The sequence below is a fragment of the Hesperophylax consimilis genome, chromosome 25 (genome assembly GCF_061612785.1).
Source record: "Hesperophylax consimilis isolate HC1 chromosome 25, BYU_Hcon_1.0, whole genome shotgun sequence".
NCBI classification, from domain to species: domain Eukaryota; kingdom Metazoa; phylum Arthropoda; class Insecta; order Trichoptera; family Limnephilidae; genus Hesperophylax; species Hesperophylax consimilis.
Window position 1 is genome coordinate 28,535,149 of NC_142860.1, and position 18,103 is coordinate 28,553,251.

Sequence of the window (18,103 nt, forward strand, 5' to 3'; positions counted from 1 at the left end):
CTCCTCTCCACGCCCACATACTCCAATACCACGGTCCCACTGGCTACGGACAGTTATAACTCTTGTGCGGTATTCAAGCAAAAAAATACTTGTATATTGACTAGCATGCCGTAATTAGCGCGTACGAGTAATCTCTGCGTCTCAGCATGCTGTAATTATCACGAACGAGTAATCTTGCGTCTCAGCATGCTGTAATTAGCACGTACGAGTAATCTTGCGTCTCAGCATGCTGTAATTAGCACGTACGAGTAATCTTGCGTCTCAGCATGCTGTCATTAGCACGTACGAGTAATCTTGCGTCTCAGCATGCTGTAATTAGCATGTGCGAGTAATCTCTGCGACTCAGCATGCTGTAATTTTCATGAACGAGTAATCTCTGCCTCTCAGCATGCTATAATTAGCACGTACGAGTAATCTTGCGTCTCAGCATGCTGTAATTAGCATGTGTGAGTAATCTCTGAGACTCAGCATGCTGTAATTATCACGAACGAGTAATCTCTGCCTCTCAGCATGCTGTAATTAGCATGTGCGAGTAATCTCTGCGACTCAGCATGCTGTAATTTTCATGAAAGAGTAATCTCTGCCTCTCAGCATGCTGTAATTAGCACGTACGAGTAATCTTGCGTCTCAGCATGCTGCAATTAGCATGTGCGATTAATCTCTGAGACTCAGCATGCTGTAATTAGCACGTACGAGTAATCTTGCGTCTCAGCATGCTGTAATTAGCATGTGTGAGTAATCTCTCCGACTCAGCATGCTGTAATTATCATGAACGAGTAATCTCTGCCTCTCAGCATGCTGTAATTAGCACTTACGAGTAATCTTGCGTCTCAGCATGCTGTAATTAGCATGTGCGAGTAATCTCTGAGACTCAGCATGCTGTAATTATCATGAACGAGTAATCTCTGCCTCTCAGCATGCTGTAATTAGCACGTACGAGTAATCTTGCGTCTCAGCATGCTGTAATTAGCATGTGCGAGTAATCTCTGAGACTCAGCATGCTGTAATTATCATGAACGAGTAATCTCTGCCTCTCAGCATGCTGTAATTAGCACTTACGAGTAATCTTGCGTCTCAGCATGCTGTAATTAGCATGAGCGAGTAATCTCTGAGACTCAGCATGCTGTAATTATCATGAACGAGTAATCTCTGCCTCTCAGCATGCTGTAATTAGCACGTACGAGTAATCTTGCGTCTCAGCATGCTGTAATTAGCATGTGCGAGTAATCTCTGAGACTCAGCATGCTGTAATTATCATGAACGAGTAATCTCTGCCTCTCAGCATGGTGTAATTAGCACGTACGAGTAACCTTGCGTCTCAGCATGCTGTAATTAGCATGTGCTAGTAATCTCTGAGACTCAGCATGCTGTAATTATCACGAACGAGTAATCTCTGCCTCTCAGCATGCTGTAATTAGCACGTACGAGTAATCTTGCGTCTCAGCATGCTGTAATTAGCATGTGCTAGTAATCTCTGAGACTCAGCATGCTGTAATTATCACGTACGAGTAATCTCTGCCTCTCAGCATGCTGTAATTAGCATGTGTGAGTAATCTCCGAGACTCAGCATGCTGTAATTATCACGAACGAGTAATCTCTGCCTCTCAGCATGCTGTAATTAGCACGTACGAGTAATCTTGCGTCTCAGCATGCTGTAATTAGCATGTGCGAGTAATCTCTGAGACTCAGCATGCTGTAATTATCATGAACGAGTAATCTCTGCCTCTCAGCATGGTGTAATTAGCACGTACGAGTAACCTTGCGTCTCAGCATGCTGTAATTAGCATGTGCTAGTAATCTCTGAGACTCAGCATGCTGTAATTATCACGAACGAGTAATCTCTGCCTCTCAGCATGCTGTAATTAGCACGTACGAGTAATCTTGCGTCTCAGCATGCTGTAATTAGCATGTGCGAGTAATCTCTGAGACTCAGCATGCTGTAATTATCACGAACGAGTAATCTCTGCCTCTCAGCATGCTGTAATTAGCACGTACGAGTAATCTTGCGTCTCAGCATGCTGTAATTAGCATGTGCGAGTAATCTCTGAGACTTAGCATGCTGTAATTATCACGAACGAGTAATCTCTGCCTCTCAGCATGCTGTAATTAGCACGTACGAGTAATCTTGCGTCTCAGCATGCTGTAATTAGCATGTGCTAGTAATCTCTGAGACTCAGCATGCTGTAATTATCATGAACGAGTAATCTCTGCGTCTCAGCATGCTGTAATTAGCATGTGCGAGTAATCTCTGAGACTCAGCATGCTGTAATTAGCATGTGCTAGTAATCTCTGAGACTCAGCATGCTGTAATTATCATGAACGAGTAATCTCTGCGTCTCAGCATACTGCCTTTCAGCGTGAGTATGATTTATTTCTACTTGTATATATTTTTATTTTAACATTCTTAACATTTTGGAAGATGGCATACAAAAAAGTTTTAAGACTGTATTTAAGTAATTACTTTAGAAACTTTACTCAGTAGGACTATTCCTCTTGTCAAGCTTTGCCGTGCTAGAACATCTTTTCGGCCCTGTGGTATCTCGAAAAACCATAGAATTTCAAGAAGAATGGGCAATTAATAAAGTCAGAATTTGAAAAATCCATCAATTTTCAAAGTTAATATTCAAGTTCTGTGAAAGTCCTATTCAAGTTCTGTTAATATGCAAGTACTGTGAAACAACCAGACTATGTTGACATAATAACAGAACTTGAATTTTAACGTTAAAATTTGATGAATTTTTTTAAAGTATTGCAAGATTTGCATAACGTGTTTGTTAAAAGCTGTAAAGGTAGAGAAATTATTTTATAAAAGTAGAAATAGCAACTCACCATCCATTATAGGCAAATAGTCCCGAGTAGAAGGATAGCGAGAGTGACGTCACTTCCGTCTTGGTGTTGTCAAAGGTGAAGTGCTCGGTGCGGCCTGAGGAAACGGAAATAGTGAATTAGTTCAGGAAATACAGCCTACTTTAATCCCTTCACTCTCCCTCGTCGTCCGCTGATACAATGTAACCTTCTTTACAGATAATAACGCACTGAAAATATGAGTCTTTAATTTTAAACGTAACATCCCTTCAGGGCACATAAATTAATTACAGTCGTTAATTAATTATAGCGAATATTTTAAATATTACAAGTTTTGAAAGCAAGGGAAAAATAAACGACCTAACTTTTTTATTAAAATTGTTAAACTTTAAATTGGATCGTTTTCGACTCCTGCATGGAATCAATCTACATGTACCTAAACGGCCTCCGTGGACGAGGGGTGAGGCTCTCGACTACCAAACTGAAGGTTGCGAGTTCAAATCCCGGCGTGCGCAAGTAAAATTATTTTATTAATTCGTGTTATTTCACAAATTACTAATTAAAAAAATATTTAGTTTATTTGCGTCACGTTCCGGAGTGGAAGATACTCTCAGTTTTGTCCGGTTGTTAGAAAACCATTAACAATTGAAGCGTTGCTTGAAATGGCTTTGGCCGTGTTTGGTGTCCAGATCTGAATAGCCAGGTACTTTCCCACCTTATTTTTCCCCATCTCCTTCCCCTCCCCACTTGTATGGGGCCCAGACAGCAGAAGCGTATTCTAATTTAGATCGTACAAGGCAGTTGAACATAGATGTCATTGCTTCGGGCTTGGAGAATTGTTTGCTTATTCTTATCACAAATCCAAGAAGTTTATAACAAGATGAAACCAATCCCAGTATATGATCTGAAAAAGTAAGTTTGGGATCAAATGTAACCCCTAGTGCCTTATGGATTTTACTGATGACAATATTTCATCATTTAGTTTATAATCAAATTTGATCAGGTTTTTGGAACGCGTATATGTCATAGTGACATATTTTTACATTAAAGGAAAGTTTATTCTCATCTGCCTATGAAGATATTGCGTCTAAATCAAGTTGTAATTTAAAACAATCTTGAATGTCGCATATCATCCTGAGCAGTTTAAGATCGTCAGCAAAAAGCAAGCAAGTGGTACTTTGGATGTATTCTTGAAATCATCTATTAATATCAAGAATAGAAGAGGTCCCAAGTTTGACCCCTGTGGTATTCCTGAAAATGCCAGGAATTCCCTTGACTCACGGCCACCTATTTTTTTATTTTTTTTATTTGGTACAATATTTTTTTTACATTTCAAAGTTCTCCAGTAATGTTGGCCTTACTGGGTGGCTTGCCCGTGCTGAGGCCTTCATTTTATAATATGAAAATATAATCTAAATACAAAAAAATATGCCTACATATCTAGCCTACCTAGTGTATATATTATTGTTAACTATAGTTAACAACTTTTACTAATATGTTCGTTGATTTGGAGAATATTGGCAGATGTAGTTAGACAGTAACACCTTCCTTTTATTTTCAATTGCGTAAAATTTCATCAATCTTGAAATAAAATGTAGATTTGTATAAAAAAACTAAAGCACTGCCGCCACAAACACTCACACTGATTTATAAAAGAGGGTACCATGACAACGCGATTCAATAAAATTTTGAAAAGTGATATAAAGTCATTAAAAGTGAAAAAAAAACTGGCCCATAAACCTAATCTAACGTACTAGTTTTTTCATCATTTTTCATGAGTAATCCGGTTACCCAAATATGGAAACATAGATTTAAAAAAATAATCGAACGAACAAATTTGATAGAAAAACCATACTTAAATCATTTATGAAAATTCTGTTAATGTATTAACGCCTCAAGTCAGAGAATTTGTGTATAAAATCCAAATAAATTGGATATTTTTGAACGAATCTGAAAACTAAAACATTGTTTTTGAAATTTGATGTGGTATCCCTTCAAAATGTATTATTATAAATAAATATACAATTAATAAATTTAAATATACAAATTTTGAAATCGAACAATTTTTTTTTAAATTGCTAACCGTACGTTTTTTTGTCTAAACACTGAACTAAAATCACAGATAAAAACGTAATTTATTAGAAAAATATATTATAAACATTACTGCCACTTCACTCTTTGTAGTTTTATTAAATTTTTTCTCAAATTGCGGTCGGAACATTTGGTTTCATAGAGGTGTAGATTTTAATTCTTCTGTGGTTAACTTCTAGATTTGAATATAAAGCGTGGTGTTATTATCTTTCTAAAAGCGATTCGATCATATTTCTAACTATGAGGATAAGGGGGACAACGATTTCAAAATTGAATTAATGCACTCTACACCCTACGGGTAATAGCCGTTTGTTCGTAAAAGCGAACAGATTAGCCTGAAGAGTTAAGGACAATCGGCCTACAACATACATCAGTAAATATCACTGTCAATATTATGGAACAATTTATAATTCACATCGGAAAGAGGAATTACATAAATCAATTCACTATTGACGTTGTATTCACGTTGTATGTAATTATTCTCTTTGGAACCTCTCTATAGATCCCTTTGTACTTCCATTGGTGTTGGCTGGGAACGAATCATCTCAATAGATAAGTTCATTGACTGAAATCATCTTGCGGTGAGAATCAGGAGTCGACATCATTTCAACATTTTTTGGTTTTGTTTTAATAATGTCTTTCACGTTTTATAAAACTCATAACACTAAAAAAATTTACTTGTAAAAATATATTTTTAAAACTTTATTATATCTATTTTCAAATGCCTTTAAATTTAATTTTGACTGAGGATTGAAACCTCCTACACAGGAAGTGGAGTCGACAACTCCACCCACCGAGCCAAATCCCGATCGGATAAGACCGACATGTATGTATGTGATTGCCACCAAAAGTTGATACAATGCATTTTCATCGACAACGAGTCGATCTGGCGAGTTTCAACTTGATCGGATGCCGGGAAGTAGATTAATTTCCACTTGCAAGATTTGCAAATCGACGTATTTAAAAATGTGAAACAGAAATGCAATTCTACAAAGAATACAAGTTCCAACTAACACAAATATTAAACGAATTTATAATTTTGTGTTTGGTTTATTCTAAATGTTTATTGCTACGTAGAGTGTTGAACAAAATATCTCCGAGATTACTAGCCGCTAATTTTTTCAAAATGATTCCTGATAATACGTTAGTAGGTACCTTCTGAACCTCATCTGCTTCATGAGATAAGATTTAATAAAGGTTATTATTCGCATCTTTCTTTACTAAGTAAAAATGTCTAGAAATAAAAATAAAATATCTACTTTTTCATAAACCCTGCGACACATGTAGATAACTAAACATGAACACTGCTTTTTAGAATTCCCAACTTCGTTATTTCTTAGGACGGGTTGTTTCAAAGAATTTGAACTATTCATCAAAAAGTTGATTTTCAAGTTATGTGGAAGTTCTATCAAGTTATTATTTCGGTTCCGTGAAGAACTGACCAGTAATGATATAATGACAGAACTTTAATATGACTTTCACAGATCTGTAGTGTATTTTCATGTTTTTTTTAATCTGGAAAAAAAATTACAATAAAGAAGGTATTTTTACTTTTTTACGTATTTTATGTTGACGAATAAATTTTCGATAACGATTTAAAATGTACCATATTCGATTTGCCGTCAAAATGTCGTGTTCGTTTTTATTCATGAATTCTGCGGCGTTGACTTCACGCCGATAAAATAATCTTTTTAGTGAAAATATTAAAATTTCATATTTTTAGTACAATAATCGTAATCAGAAAAAATAACTTCAAATCTTCCACACATCTCTAGCTGTGTTCATAGTTTGTGAAAACAACCCATGGTTCAAATTCTGTGAATCAACCTGTCTTGTAAAATTTGTTCATTTTTCACTATCGGTAAATGCGAAATTTTTACAAAATGTTAGAAATTTAGGCAAGTTTGGCTATTTTATTTCCATCATTATATACCTAGAACTGCTCCCAACCGTCTGAAGCCAGTGAGACTATGGCATCCGCAATTGGGGTACGTTGTGAGGTTGAAGGTAGTGGGGAGGGAAAGGAGATGGAGAAGAGGAAGGTGGGGGAGGTACCTGGCTATTCAGATCTGGCCAAAGCAATTTCAAGCAAATTCTGAATGGTGATCTTACACCAGATCGATACTGAGAGTATCTTCATGTGTTTTTTTTGTGTATGTGCAAATTTGAATGCTCCAGACGAATTAATCTAGGGACATTTATATTTAAATACTAATATTTTTTATATTACCTACAAGCATGTTTTATAAATGTTATGTTTGCGTCTCAAATTAATAAATAAATACACGAAAAAGAGGACATAGATTTTCTGACCAATCAGAATGCAATACTTTTGGAAAAATTGATCAAACATAAAACTCATTCTTGACAATTATAAACAATAATCAATTAACGAAAATTCGAAACAGAAAAATCAGAAAAAGATACGGTCGCATCTAGGACTTGTACCAGGACCTTCGCCTTGCCGAGACACTGCTATACCAACTGAGCTAATCCGACCCTATTTCCTTCAGTCATATTTAACTGTATAGGAACGAATAAAAACTACCAACATTATCTTCATTTTATCACTGCAGATTTTTTTACAGGCTAGGCTACTCTCTTTATGTATGATTGTAAGTTTTATCTGGAATTAAAAGCAATCATTAAAATATCACGATGAATCTTCTACGTTCTGGGTTGTCGAACTATGACCAAAACGACTTAAGGAAGCTTACAATAAGCAGGTTCCTAGCTAGCTATTAGTTACTAGCTACTAGGTAGTTATGTATTTTGACACATCGTATTCCCAGTTTCCAAGGGGACAGTCTGGTCAAAGGAATGACCTCTGCCACTGTCGAGGTTAAAAGGTCGAAAAGTTTACACCTTGAGATTTATCACATCACATACGTTTGATATAAAATATCCTAGGTTTTATTGTAACAAAAAGTAAGTGATTCGTGTGGAAGTTTTTATTTAGGTACTAGCATAAAACCGAGAAAATCACGGGATATCACACGGAGAAGAATGAGTATAGCTAATATATTAAGAATCCGGAACACGTGTTCATGTAAATCCGAATATTTTCCCATTTCCTAATGATATATTATTAAGGCAAACGCACTTGCATGATATATTATATATGTGATAATATATTCGTAATTTACTAAAAGTTTACTAGGAAACCTGTTACATCATTCGTTAAGGCTTGCAATCCCGTATTTATCCGGATTACCAACAATTTGAAGAGATTCTTAATAAATGAGCAATGCAATTTTTTTCCGTGTGTATTATTAAATTTTGTTAGTTGGTAATTAACGCTTCTTTGAAAATGGAAAAATCGCAGACCTTTGAAAAATTCTTGAAAAATTAACCCCCAAAAAGTATTAGGTACACATTTCAAATTTATAATATATTGCTGGTAAAAATATATTATATTAGCTATAGGTAGGTGTGTTCTATGTACTAAAGAAATTTAAAAAAAGAGAAATCACATTTCAAATAAATATAAAATTAAAATAATTTTCTTCAGTTCAACTCATTGAACCAGAGTTATAATTATTAGACCGAAAGGCAGACCCGCAACCGAAATAAATTACAATTTGGGAGGCGGGTATGGGTACCGCCACCCGGGAACCATTTATTGGATAACCAATACCTCTGCTATAGGTCACCTAAAGTGGTTGGCTACGTTTGGCGACTTAGCAAGGGTGCCCGAGTTCACGGGGTGAGGTTTGTCTAGGTCTTGGCAGCGGATGCGTTTTACCATCTACTGCGTGGCGGGTCGGATCGGGGGAGACTGGTTGAGGGAGACCCTTTGACCTCTCCAACAGGACTCTCTCGGAACATCGCCTTGCACCGCAGTGGGAGTGATGGATTCTTACATCCGTCACTCCCGGACTCACTGACTCCCAGATTCATACCCAGCACTTGTACCTTTTTCTTTCCCAGAACTTCCTTTACTAAAAAGACCCTCCACACAGCATACCCAAAGACGACATAGGTCCTGAGGGAAATTGCTTTCTTCAGGACCTCCTGTGTGGATCCAATGTAAAAAAAACTCGTGGCACACAATTTGTAATCGATAAAATAAAATAAAATGACTGTGGAATAAAGATTTTTCAGTTTGTATGATGTATTATGATGATTCCTATGTTGAAAATCTTTATTATTAGAAAGGAACGAAACCGCAAATGGCGCGTATCACCGCTTGCAGTTGCTTCGTTCCTTTCCCACAATTCGTTGCTCAGCTCGCGTTTCGGTTCGAAAATGTATACGCAGCATAATATGGCGAAATTGACAGTAATATTATGGATACAATAATATAACCAGTTCATATAACTTTACACAGGCTCTACAACAACGATCTAATTAGAGATTTTTTAACACGGATTTGCCTGATTATCAAAATCCTGTTTTCAAACCTGTAGTTATTAATTTCACTAAAGAAAGTATGAAGCATTTTATTTAAAAACTCGTGTTGGAAACTCTGAAAATCATTGGGTTGATCTAGAAATACCGGACAGAAAAATCTGCGCATTTTTACTGTTCGAGAGATTTTAGTGGGACAAAAAGAGAGATTTTCTGCTTTTGGTATCGCCAAGATAAATATATTCAGATGCAGAGTTGACTACGGTGGGCTGAAGGAAGTAGCCAATGAAACCAAATATGTGTAGAGTTGACGGCATTGTTTTACGTAGCAAATTGGCCACTTCTGGTGGCAAGAATGTAATGCGGAGGAGTTGATTTAAGTATGGTGTAAGTTTAGTGTATGGTAAACAATCTCGAAGTATTTTTGTGACACTTTAAAATCCCTACTTCTGAATGGGTTAATCTAGGTAATAACGTGTACCTACTGTAATACAATGGCTCCAATGTATTAAATGGCTTATTCCAAGATGACTATTGCGACTCGAGTATTGTGCGCATAGCATACGCGCCGCTCGTGGATATCCGCCGTATCCTGGTATTTTGCTAGTGTTTGTACACTATGCGACGCGGCGACTACGGGTTTGGCATCAGTTGCGCGCTACTGACAGTGCTGGTAGCACGCTACGCGAATTGCATTCGCGTCTACTACTCATTTGACAGAAATGCCGCCCGAACATGATTTGATTGTTAAATGTTTATATGAATGTAATTTACCGGAATATTTTTTAAAAAGGATTTAGCAGAGAGGGCGTGGATTGAGGTTGGAAAGAAAATTCCATTTTACATTATTCTCGTGTAGTTGCTTTAGATATTTTTTATGCTTGTCAATATATAAAGAAGAACAATATTATTGTCTTCGTCGCTAAAGTCATTTGACATCGTATTATATCCACGGCTGCACTTACAAAATGATCAAGTTCGGTATAATTCGGTTAGCATCGTGTATAGAGTAGCATACCGGTAGGCTACTTGTTATTGCGTCACAGTCACGTTGCTTGTAAGTATATTTGTGTACGAAGAGCATGACTTGCTGCTGACATATAAATTACTAATTAGCTTCACATAGTTTCTTGCCAAAGAAATTTCAAATTGGTTGAAGTATATTTTAGAACCTGCCAATTTCAGCCACCCACTTTAATGTTTCTTCAGTTTTTAGATAAAGTTTTCAAACACGTATACCGTACAGTTTTAAAAGTAAGCACGAAGTATGCTATTAAAATCCGAAATGTCAAAATGAACTGACTGTTGCGGTTTGTATTCACAAAAATAGGTTGTGCTTTAAAAACATTGTCAGTCCATGAGACTGAATATTGAAGACGAAACATTGTCAGTCCACAGTACCTACAGTATACTAGCAGTTTTGAAGCCTATACCGATCTACTGGAATTATACCGTGTGTAAACTGTGAGCTAAAGTGGAGCCATCTCGGCGAAACAAAATCATGTATTGTGTCTTAGGGTACTGATGAGCGCCGCTCATTTTTCTGAGAAATTTCAATAAAACCTTCTACTTCCATGTTCTACGCATTTAGATAATTTATGTTCCCAGATGACATTTCGCAGTGAGCGATATGGAATCCGCTCGCACCACGTGACTTAGGACGTATTTATTTTAATATCAACGGTATAAAATATACCATATACAGTAAATTATAAACAGTGACATCAGAAAATATACAATTAACAGAAACTCTAGATGGATATAAAAAGTTAGAGATACAGGTACATGCAAAACTTATAGGTAGACTAGGTTAGATTAGTATTGATCGAAATATATGATAGTATAGATACATGATATAATATATTACAATAGCTAAATATATTCAAATATATAAATAATATTATAAATAATATAAAATATATAATATTATAAAAATATTACAATAGCTAAAATGTATGCATTTATTTTCAGGTTTTGGTTGAAAGTAGGTAAGTGCCAATCAAGCTGTTGGTTCACCTTATTAAATATTATTACTGACCCAAGTTTCCTCAGTTGCCCCAGGCAGTTCGTTTTATATACATATTTATTTGACTTTTTACGTAAGTATGAGTAGACTTACATTTTATTGGTCATGGTCATGATTTAAAAGATATGATATTAAAGCCTTTTTGTACCTAGCTTCTGTGCAGTTAAACAGATACCTATTACTAATTTCATGTAATCTAGGTACAAGCGAGTGTTTGAAATGTTCAGTCTTAGAATTGTTACAATCAAAGAGGGTTTTAGATCGAGTAGCTCTTATTATTGTAAATGGTAGCTGTCTACACTACCATTTACAATTTTGAACATAAATATTAAGTCGGATATAATTCTTCGATCTGAGAGTTTTAATAAAATTATTTTTTTCACTAAGTAATTATAGTTTATACTTTCAATGGGAATACCAAGTTTAAAGTTAATGTGTCTTAGGAATTTGTGTTGAATTTTTTCTATTGAATCGAATGTATTTTATAATGTGGGGACCAGATCGAGGAGTTATATTCGACTTGACTTCGAACTAAAGATGTATACAAAATTTTCAAGGTTGAAATATATTGTTCTGAAGCCTGTTATAAATAGTTCTGAAGTCTCTGGAGTTTCGAAGAATGAATCCAAGCATTTTCATTCCCTTATTGTTAACTGAGTTTAGGTGAGATATAAAGTTTAATTTATAAAGGAAAATGATGCCCAGGTCATTAATTTCTTCTACAAAGGTAAGGGTTAAGTTATTAAGTTCATATGAATAAATAATTGGTTGACTTATTTTGTAAAATCTTATTGAATGGCACTTATTTATATTGAGATATAGTTTATTTAGAGTGCACCAAAATTAACCTGTTTAAGTTATTTTCTAGACTGATACAATCTTCAACGGAGTTTTATAAAGAACGAAAATTCGAGCCGGTTGAATAGATTTTTTTTTTTTAATTTGCCGGTAACCCGGGCGTTTATTGACATCAATATTTGTTTACAAATTATGTGCGCTACCCGACTCACTAGACAATATCTGTTCTGAACCTATATTATTACTATAGTATTACTTTTATCACTGTTTTGATGTTTGGTGGTATTATTATTTTAAAATTGACTGAATTTTAGTGAATGCTCCTTAGGACTAGCCGCCGCTGCTCGTAGATCTAATATGATATAAGTTATAGTATAATTATGTTTGTAACTAGTAATTTGCGCAGAGCACGCGCGCGGTAATAACAGTTTTTTATAGGTAATACTCGTAACTGCTAGGTAATCATAGGTTATATACATTTATTAGTTATAAGAATAGAATCCTAGGCTAGACGACTATCAAATACACGTGGGTAGAGTGGTCTAAGACGCCTGTTACCAAAGAAAATAATACTAGTGTGCCGCGAAGGAATAAACCTCAAAACCGTTGATTTTGAATAATTCCTGCTTATTTAAAATTTATTCAATTTTAAATAAATTCAATTCCTACATAGTCAAATAAATATTTGTTACATTCGAAGTAGTGGTCGAAGCAACACAGGGATATAAGATATAAGTGATGTTGGTATACTACAGCGTATTGAGTGTGAGTGAGTGAGCACGCACACCCGTTCTGTGCCGCTGCGAGGCTAGACTTGCGAGGGTAGTTCGACCATATTTTATAACTATTTATTAAATCTCTGTTGCCGTTCGGATTGGCGCATCTTTGCGAATTTGGTTTCTCAGAAATTAAATAAATGAAATCCAAAAACAAGAGCGGTTACAGACGGTAGATGAGGAGATACGTTTTATCTAATTAAATTTAGAGCTTTTTAACAGAATTCTTTCTAAAACACAATTGCATACTTCTCACTGATAAAATTAGTTCCACATTTGGGAGATCATGTGAGAGGCACGAAATAAAAGTCGTGTCGTGAAGGTCACAGTGTTTATTGAGTCAGTTGCCGTGATGAAGAGATGACGTAGGACAGATGTGGTATTCTCCGGACGCTGCGGTGATGTGCTGGTCAAGCGCGGGTCAGTGAGTCGACGCCGGGCGCTGGTGACCGGGACTCGATGACTGTCAGGCACTGGCGATTTTGGGAATCAGTACTCCAGTGTTGATGGGAAGGCCGAAGGTGCGGCGGACATTGTAGGCGGTTGAGCGGGAGCTGCGTACACCAGTGAGGATGCTGCGTGTCCTCGTGGTGGTCATGATGCGTGGATGAAGTGCTGAAGCGCACGAGGACACGCAGCATCCTCACTGGTCTACGCAGCGCCCGCTCAACCGCCTACAAGGTCCGCCGCACCTTCGGCCTTCCCGTCAACACTGGAGTACTGATTCCCAAAATCGCCAGTGCCTGACAGTCATCGAGTCCCGGTCACCAGCGCCCGGCGTCGACTCACTGACCCGCGTTTGACCAGCATATCACCGCAGCGTCCGGAGAATACTACATCTGTCCTACGCCATCTCTTCATCACGGCAACTGACTCAAATAAACACTGTGACCTTCACGACCGACTTTCATTTCGTGCCTCTCACCCGATCCCCAAACACATATATGTACCTGAATATATGTTGAAAACATAAAAAAATATTTAAAACAAATGGTTACATACACTATGATATCCTTTATTTATATTGGTAAAGTGCATTTACCCTTTTAAGGCATTTTTATGTGTGCTGTGAAATAAAAAAAAGGTAGACGCTGCGTCTACTCAAACATAACGATTTCAATAAAGATGTCATTTTGTATACAACTAGCTCAGTGAAAATCATGGGTAATCCGAATTCCCGACAAACCAGTTACAATTTTGAAAACGGAAATTAAAATAATTTTCTGTTAAAATTTTATATTAATAGGTTTTTGTCGCTTTTATGAACTCTCCAAACAAACACTTTCATTTTGAAAATTATACTTAATTCCAACGTAAATCTGAGTTGTGGAGTTCATTTAACCGGAGTTACAGACAGACAGACAGACGGAGTCGCAACCGAAATTAGTATGTTTGATGATTTGATTTACACATCGTGTAAAATATATTTTTACCGCGAAACTTCAAAGAGAGATTAATGGTGATCGGAACGGAAACACGCTTGGAAAAAATATTGAGGCTGATTTAAAACCGATATTAAAACTGCAAAGTTGGTGACAGATTATGCTATGAACAGTAAATAAGTTCAATCATGTTTAATCCCAAGGCTGATAAAATTAATCATGACAAATTAATTGTTGATTTGCTTCTAAATGCGTCCTACGCACTGAGAATTTTCTTAATCTGGGAATTTTATATTTACAATGCCATTATTCTGCTTCTGACGTAGTATTTATCCCCGATGACGCAGTTGGACCACCCCACTCACCCACAGGTCTGTAAGTTTCCAGGGATTTAGGGAAGGGAAGGGGGCGGAGTTTATAGACAGGGGAATTGCAGCTTCACAATAAACTGAAAGAAAGGGTGGAATTGAAAACAATGGACTGGACACGTTGGTTCTAAATTCGATATATTTTATTACGTTTGTGTATTTTTCCTTCGCAATATTTAACTGAATGTAATACGACGCAGAACAGTAACTTGAGAGCTTATTATTATAAAAAAATAACACAACACCGCTCCATGATGGAGTTAAATTATTAAAATAATTTGTATTAGTCATTAAATTTATAAACTTGAGTAACTTGAAACAACGATTTGAAGGTGTGGAAAGCGTGTTTTATTAATTTTCATTATTCTATTGTATTTTATTTATGAGTATTTTAAAGACACGTAATGTAATATTTTATAGAGTATAACAGGACGTACCAGAAGGATTTTTATCAAAGATGCGTAACGTAATATTTTACATATTATAACAGCACGTACCAGAAGGATTTTATCAAAGACACGTAATGTAATAGAAGAGTATACTGTGACTTTTTTTAGTCTGAAGGAATATTCAGGAACAACTTTTATTTTTTAAAGACGCCTGTCCCGGTAAGACAAGAGATTCTGGGTTCGATTCCCTCGAGGTATAAATAAAAAAGTACTGTTATCTTTTTTATTTTTCTGTTTCATGTATCGTATAGATTTATTAGTATTATCTTCTTCTTCAATGATATATTACATTGATGAGTATAACCTTCAAAATATGATTTTAAAAAAGCTGTTTCTGAATATTACCTGCAAATATGTTTCTATTACACGTCGCCTCTAATCACACTGCTACACGACGCGACGGGATCACGTGATAAGCGCTCTCTCTCCTCTGTTACCGTGCTGCTGGAATGAGACGGAGTGCGTATCACGTGACCCGCTTGGCTTTACTAAATATATTTTTGTTTTTAATTGGAAATATCATCGGACAGAAAAACGACATGTACATCTTTACTCTAAATATCCCCAGGAATCGCTTTTACACCCAATATGTATTTATACACTCTCCCCCTCATTAGGGATTCTGATATTTACATGGAGGTGTTTATAATTTCATTTAGAAGGGCATTATGTAATTTATTATGATGGTATTTGTGTTTTTTGTTTTACAAAATATATATTTTCCTAGTGTGTTTCCATAGTTGTCTAGTACATTTACACCGCATAAGATACCCAACTACCAAAAACTAGTGGAACTATAGCGACATTTTCGGGCAATTAGGGTATCTTACACGAAGAAAAGTGAGTATTACAAATTTATTAAAAGTCTCTTCAAATTATCGATAATCCGGTTAAAAATGGGATTACAGGCCATTTCCAGATAAACATTCCATAAATTCATAATTTAACTGATCACGATAAACATTCCATAAATTCCTAATTTAAATGATCACATGTTGTCCATGCAACAGCATTTGATAATATATGTATAATACGAATGAAAAAAAAAACAGGATTTTTATGAACTCATTACTGAACAGGTGTTCAGTCTTCGTGATAATACTTTTCTATTTTACAAAAACTTTTTCCGGAAACACTTCAATTCATTTGTTAAGGACCTGCAATCCCATTTTTAACTGAATCACTTATAATTTGAAGAGATTCTCAATTATTTAGTAGTACTATGATGAGGCTGGCGGGAGTGGGGAGGGAAAGGAGATGGGGGAGAGGAAGGTTGTAAGTACCCAAATTTCCAGAATATTATTTTTCTTGTGTTATTTGAAGTTGAGAATAAATCAAAACGGATTGAAACAAAACGAGCAAAAAAGATAAAAAACTTTATTTTCAGTTAATTTAAGGAAAAGGGTAGATAATGAGTTTGTACACGCGATTACAAAGCCCCAGACACTTTTGTTAAGTGGCTGTTGAATTGTTCATTGAAATTTAATTTAGGCAGCTAATCATTGAGTAATTTTTTTTTATTTTTTTTTATTATTTATTGAGTTAGTTTATACATTTGAATATAAACTAATATAAACAAGATCATATTTCATTTTGTAATTTTACATATTTTTACAATAAATATAACATTTCTTTTTAAATACATTCATTCTTCCTTCATTCTTCAGACTTTCAGGCATTTCATCATACATTTTTAGTCCTTTGTACATTAGGCAGTTCTGTGATTTTGTTTTTTTCATATGTGGCAATCTAATCCTATTTACATTTCTGGTTTCGTAATTATGAACATCTCTATTAAAAACAATTTCATCCTTAAAATATTTTGGCATTTGGTTGTTCATGATTTTATGTACAAAAATTAACACATTATATAATAGTCTCTTTTTTATAGAAATCCAATTTAGCTGTTCTCTCATTTGATCTATGCTTGCGTATTTTCCTTTTCCTAGTATACATCTCATAGCTCTATTCTGTATAACATCTAGCTTGTTCAAGTTTCCTTCATTGGCCAAATATAACATAGTAGAGCAATAATCTAAATGTGGAGCAACTATAGTTTTATAAATCAGCTCTGTAGTGTTTCCATTTAGTTTATTTCTTAATCTTCTAAGAAAATTGACTTTTTTAGATACCTTCTTTAGCACATATTCAAAATTTGCTGCGAAAGTTAGTTTTGAATCTAGTATCACACCTAGGTACTTAATTTCATTTACTTTTTCAATTTTTTCGTCATTAATTGTCAATTTTAACTCTGTGTTATGCGTTTTGTTGCCTATTTCCATATATTTTGTTTTGTTGACATTCAGTTTTAATTTGTTTAATTTCAGCCATTTCGCTATATTTTGAAGGTCTTCATTTAATTTATTGATTGCATCTGTGTACTCTTCACATGAAATATAGATTAATGTATCGTCTGCAAATAATCTAATTTTGCAATGTTTTATGGTTTTAATTATATCATTAATGTAAATAATGAATAGAATTGGACCTAATACCGACCCTTGTGGAACACCGAGGTTGTTTTCTATCGGTTCTGATTCTGAGCTTTCCACTTTTGTTACCTGTTTTCTTTCATGGAGATATTCTTTGAAAAGATTTAGAGCTACTTCAGAAAGACCTATATCTTCTAATTTTTCCAAAAGTTTTTTCCTTTCTATCGTTTCAAATGCTCTTTTAAAATCTAAGAATGCTGCAATGGTGATTTTTTTATTATCTGTTTCTTTCTTCCATGTATCAATCACAATGTTTATTGCAGCTTCACAAGAGTTATTATTACGGAATCCTGATTGTTCGTCACATAATATATGATGTTTTTCCAAATACTCAACGAGTTGTTTCTTTATTACAATTTCTAGTACCTGTTCGTATTTTGGTAACATATTTATAGGTCTAAATTCTTCACATTTTCTGGTATTAACAACTTTCGGAATCGGGATCACAATAGATGTTTTCCATGTGTTTGGAAATTTTCCACTTCTTAACGATTCATTTATTATGTTCAGTAGATGAGGTCCTATCACTGGCATTGCATCCCTTAAAACTGTAAAACTTATTCCAT

The 18,103-nt window shown here is 35.2% G+C and overlaps 1 protein-coding gene across 2 annotated transcripts in view; it reads right to left on the reverse strand.

Annotated features, from left to right (window-relative positions):
* The window catches only part of LOC149411772 (Y+L amino acid transporter 2), a 141,688-nt gene that overhangs the window by 19,411 nt on the left and 104,174 nt on the right, over nt 1–18,103 (reverse strand). For both annotated transcript variants that reach the window (XM_089646870.1, XM_089646871.1), the window contains exon 7: nt 2,830–2,923. In XM_089646870.1, coding sequence (XP_089502996.1) covers nt 2,830–2,923 — 94 coding nt within the window. The remainder of the gene's footprint in view (nt 1–2,829; nt 2,924–18,103) is intronic.